Source organism: Octopus bimaculoides, chromosome 20 (assembly GCF_046866305.1).
Source record: "Octopus bimaculoides isolate indiv1 chromosome 20, ASM4686630v1, whole genome shotgun sequence".
NCBI lineage: Eukaryota > Metazoa > Mollusca > Cephalopoda > Octopoda > Octopodidae > Octopus > Octopus bimaculoides.
In genome coordinates this window covers 15653182-15659181 of record NC_142947.1, presented here as the reverse complement: position 1 = coordinate 15659181, position 6000 = coordinate 15653182, and the positions used below count along the sequence as shown (strand labels likewise).

Genomic DNA, 6000 nt, shown 5'->3' with positions numbered 1-6000 from the left:
GTACCCCCAACACACACACACATACACATACACACACACATACATACAACTCACACACACATACATATATGTACACATGCACACACACACACATACACACACATAGACATATATATGCTCACACAGATACACACATGTACACACACCGACACATGCATGCATTCACATACACACACACACACACACACATTTATGTATAAACATGTGCACACACATACAAGAAAACACTAAATGTTTCTTTCTTACCTCCAGCTATAGACCAGATGAGTAGAATTGCTGCTAACGGATAAAATTTGACTACAAGTGGAATGGCAATGCCACAACTGCCCATGACGAATAACGAGGCTGTCATCATATAATCACTTTTGATATGGAGAAAGTCTATGAAAATTCCAAGCAGGAATTGTCCTGTGGTGAAGCCTACTCCACTGAGTGAGATCAGCAAAGTACCATCTACACCCAAAATCTTGGAATAGAGAGGAAGATACACGTACACGACAAAGTTTACTGAAAGAAAGAAAAAAGAAAAAGATTAACCATTTTGCATTCAAATTTCTTTGTCAAATGTATTGCTAAGTTCTTTGCAGTGTTTTCAATTAACCCTGCATTATCTTGCAGTTTTGAAATGTCTGGGATGTGAATTCTTTAATTTTTATTTTTTGTATTCTTTTACTTCTTTCAGTAATTTGACTGGGGTCAAGCCAATTGACCCCAGGACTTATTCTTTGTAAGCATAGTACTTATTCTGTTGGTCTCTTTGGCTGAATTGCTAAGTTACAGAACCATAGGATCCCTGTGAGTGTTATATGGTGTTCTCCATCGATATGTACAAGTATCTGTAGAACCACAGGATTTATGTGAGTGCTTTACACTATTCTCCATTGAAATTGGTGCTATTTTAAACCACAGGAAGTTGAGGTTCAGATTTTATATGGGGTACATAAGTTGACCCCTAGTTTTGGGGTGATTTTTTTAAAGTTCAAATTCCGCCCTGTACACTGGTATACATGGTGCGTTTATGGGAACTTCAGTAGGCCAAAGACCTATTTTTTGTAGTTGAATTTGTTGAAGTTGTAGAGAAGAAATTCCAAATATAGAAGCAAAACTTAGAATGACAAAAAAAAAAGAAAAAAAACAAACAAAACAAAACAAAACAAAACAGATTGATAGTAAACCACAGACAAAAGTTTTAGCAAGTGAGATAAAAGACACCCCTCTATGCGATGCCCACACTTGATATGCAGAAAAGGAGCAGGTAAAAATTCTGTATTGTGTATAATGTATACAAAAGCCTCATACTCACCAGACCATAGAAAATAGATAGTGATCATGAATATGGTGTTTGCATTCTTCAGTATTTCATAGTCAAAGAAGATAGCAAGGTTTTTAAGAATGGAATGGATGCAAGACGTTTTCTTTGTAACGGTTTGTTTATCCTTTCCGTCACTTGTGTTGACTGTCTGAAATAGTAGAACAAAGACAGAAAAGGGAAAAAGAAATGAAATGGGTGATTGGTACAAGCCATATATATATCACCATTATACATATCTGTAATAGCCACCAAGGAAAGATCTAAATGATTGCTCAAACAACTGGTCAAGATCTGGTAACCAGAAATCCCTCAAAATCTCACCTTGCCATGATTCATCTCCAACGCTGTCTGGGTATGTGATTTTAATAAGCCACAGAAATGGCAAATCATTAATGTCTATCACTCCTGGATGTGATTAGTTGTGAGTTATCTTGCCTGTCCACGACTTTCAGGTGTTTTAACACCTAGCTCTCTAAGAAACTATTCTCCACCATGCCAAATCGCATCCTACCAGCAAGTACATGGAATGTATGTGTTAAGCATATGTAGTTGATAAAATATATATATGCTTCTTTTTTCTTTTATTTGTTTCAGTCATTTTGACTGTGGCCCAGCTGGAGCACCACCTTCTTAGTCAAAGAAATTGACCCCTGGATTTATTCTTTGTAAGCCTGGTACTTATTCTATCAGTCTCTTTGCCAAACTTCTATGTTACGGGGATGTAATCACACCAAGATCAGTTGTCAAGCGATGGTGAAGGGACAAACACAGACACAAACACACAAATATATACCTATATATATATGAGACTGATAGAATAAGTATTAGGTTTACAAAGAATAAATCCTGGGGTCGATTTGTTTGACTGAAGGTGGTGCTCCAGCATGGCCGCAGTCAAATGACTAAAAAAAATAAAAGAATAAAAGGAAGAATACATATATACATATATAACAAGCTTCTTTCAGTTTCCATCAACCAAATCCATTCACAAGGCTTTGGTTAGCCCGAGGCTATAGTAGAAGACACTTGCCCAAGGTGCCATGCAGTGGAACTGAACCCAGAACCATGTGATTGGGAAGCAAGCTTCTTACCACACAGCCATGCCTAATGTTTTGGACTAATGAGTATATGTCGATTAGTGTGTTGAAATGTGGAATAAAGCACTGGCACAGTTTAGGCTACCTGGTGTTATCTGCAGCTTTCTGTTGAATATACTTCAGGAATTCTACAGTGTTAGTTGAGATAATGATAACTGATTAAGTAACCAGAGGATGGATTTGGTATTGATCTTTATTTCTGGGTAGAAGTGATCATTGTACAAAATAGAGATCAATACCAAATTCACCAAACACAAAACAAAAATACATGAATGTGCAGAATACATACATACAAATGTACACACATAGATAGATACATATGCACACACACACACATACATGCATACACACACATGCATACATACATACATGCATGCATACATACATGCATGCATGTATAGGCACACACATACACACTGATCCACACATATGTGCACAAAGAAACAAAAAGGAACGCAGTGTGAGCAACGGACAGAGTCAAAACTATTGAAAAGGTTGCAAGACGCAACGAAAATTTTAGAAAAATAAAAAAGAAATAAGTGGAAATTTTACCGGTGAGTGTGTTAAATTATAAGGCACCAAAAGAGAATGACTCTCCCCAGACACAACAAAACAAAAATGTAATCAGAAATAAGTGAAAAGGTAAAAGAGTTATCACCCTTAGATGTTAAATTATAAGACTGGAAAAAATAGTGACAAATTAATCTGGTAAAGGACTGAGATTTTCAACAACTGTAAACATATGCCTAAGTTCCTTTTGAAAAATTGTAAAATTCTGCCTATAACATACATACATACATATATATATATATATATATATATATATATATATATACAAAACAAATACACAAATGTAATATAAATATATATTTACCATTAGTGAAACACGGGTTTCATCAACGCTATTTTCTGAAGTTGTTTTCTTGACAGTCTCTGCATTGTTATCTATTACTGGAACATTTAACTGCTGAGATGTGCTTATTTCATCTAAAAGAGAGAGAGAGAGAGAAAAAAAAAAAAGAAAATATAAGAAAAAAACGAAAGTTTAAAGGGAAAAGAAATAAAAAAGATAAGTAGATTGCTGTTAATTAATCTGTGTAACACAGTTTTTGTCCTTGGGTAGTGACTTATTTCCTATTCACTTATCCCTAGTAAGTATGAAAAATAGCTAATACTTCCTTCAAACTTTGCTACACCAAATAATCCCTCTCAGCACATGGCTATGATGCTCCTCCACTATTCCTGCTCACAATCAGAGATGCACTATCATGGTTTCCAGGCATTAGACAACTTTTTGCAAGGAAAGAACTTAAAACCTCAAGAAGATGCAAAAACAGCCTTTCATAATTTCAATCATCTCTTGCTCTCCAGAATTCTTTGCTGCCAGTATAAATAAGTTAGCGATAAAATGGCAAAATTGTGTTGATAATTTAGGTGCATACTTTGATTAACTGCATTACTTTTTGTTGAGAGAAAGTAAAATAAACTTTCAGTTCAAAATTAGACATTTCATTCTTAATATATATATATATATATATATATATATATATATATATATATATGTATGTATATATATATATATATATATATATATATATATATATATATATATAAATTTAAATAATAAGGGTGACAAATTGAATATTAATTTGATTAATATCAATTTAAAACCAGTGGCCTAGCAAATTAAAAAATCTGAAGATTCAGAAAAAATTTTGTATTACAAACATATATGAGGGATGTCCACTTAGTGGTCATCCCGCTTATATGTCTGTAATATATATATATATATATATATAGAGAGAGAGAGAGAGAGAGAGAGAGACCGTGCTCACACATGCACACAAACATACACTCACACATTAACACATATATAAGACCACAGTACAGAAGTTTACTATACTAGAGGGAATTTTTTACAAGCTATGAAAATACATAACAAGTTACAGTCAAAATTGTATACACAAGCGCACAATGACATAAATAAATATTGACACATATATTAGTAGACTTTGTAATACATAAACAAAAAGAAATAAATCCTATGTAATCATTAAATTATTTATCCATTCATACATTGGTAAATATTCACACAAAGTAGACCTAAACCAATGAGAATCTCAACCATATTTTTCACAAAAGTACAGGTTAAAATATAGGTTATATACTCACATCATCACTAGATAGTGATGATATGTGTATTTACCCTATGGGCTATATATGTGTGTATATAACCCATATAGATGGTAAATAGGAAGGTGATGGGATGACAAGGATGGGTGCTCAATGATGATGGCGATATATATATATTTATATATACTTTATTTAAAAGCAGAAGAAATATAACATCGAATGGGAACATGAAACTCCGAGTAACAGTTTTTTGTTATATTTCTGCTGCTTTTAAATAACGCATATTACTCTACCTCTGGTATTTGAGTACTCTTTTTTCCACCTTGTTGCACATTTATGTGCTTACTCCAGTATATATATAAATATATATATATATATATATATATATATATATATATATATATATATATATACATATTTAGAAGGTTGTTTGTTATGGCTAGTCAGAGAGTAACCATTGGTTACCATTATATAAGCAACTCCTCAGACTCAAAAGTTAACAGATTTTGATTGAGTCTGATAAGCTGCCTATACAGCTAAGTGCTTTATCGGAATGAAACCAATGGTCACTCACTGTCCATTTTCCATGCTGGCATGGGTTTGATGATTTGACAGGAGCCATTGAGCCAGAGAACTTCATCAAGACCATTGTCTGCTTTAGCATGGCTTCTACAACTGGATGCTTATCCTAATGCCAATCACTTTATAGAGCGTCAGTGAGTTAGTACTCTCTGAGCCATGAGGCATATAATACTGCAACATGATCTCTCCAACCCACTCTGTTTTCTGCCACTGTTCTGGTCTCATTCCAGCTTCTCCGCCCTTCTTATCTCCTTTCCTTGTCAATGGTCTTTCACTATGTGGTTTTAGGGCACTGTGCTGTCCTTTTACTCTCAGGCTACCACTTCAGAGCCACCATACAATTGCTTTCTCAATCTTGTCTTAAGATGTGTCCAATCTAGTTCCAGCATCTGCATCTTATTTCATCACTGATCCTGTTGATGCCTATTGTTGTCTCTATTGTGTTATTTTGAACTCTTTGCAGCCACTTGATGTTGAGTGTTCTCCTTAAGCATGTAAATTGGAAGCTGCCCATTGTTTTTGCTTCCATTTTGGTCACTTTCCACTTTTCACAGCCATAGAGTGTGTGTGTGTGTGTGTGTGTGTGTGTGTGTGTGTTGGCACTCCGTTGCTTACAACATCGAGGGTTCCACTTGATCCGATCAACGGAAGAGCCTGCTCGTGAAATTAACGTGCAAGTGGCTGAGCACTCCACAGACACGTGTACCTTTAACGTAGTTCTCGGGGATATTCAGCGTGACACAGAGTGTGACAAGGCTGACCCTTTTGAATTACAGGCACAACAGAAACAGGAAGTAAGAGTGAGAGAAAGTTGTAGTGAAAGAATACAGCAGGGTTCACCACCATCCCCTGCCGGAGCCTCGTGGAGCTTTAGGT

At 35.1% G+C, this 6000-nt stretch overlaps 1 protein-coding gene across 2 annotated transcripts in view; it reads right to left on the bottom strand.

Moving 5' to 3' along the window:
• Positions 1–6000, bottom strand: part of LOC106875656 (monocarboxylate transporter 9) — a 56173-nt gene that overhangs the window by 2672 nt on the left and 47501 nt on the right. For both annotated transcript variants that reach the window (XM_089338065.1, XM_089338066.1), the window contains exons 6-8: positions 3284–3396; positions 1304–1460; positions 247–507 (exon numbers count right to left, since the gene is read on the bottom strand). In XM_089338065.1, the coding sequence (XP_089194191.1) occupies positions 247–507; positions 1304–1460; positions 3284–3396 (531 nt within the window). The remainder of the gene's footprint in view (positions 1–246; positions 508–1303; positions 1461–3283; positions 3397–6000) is intronic.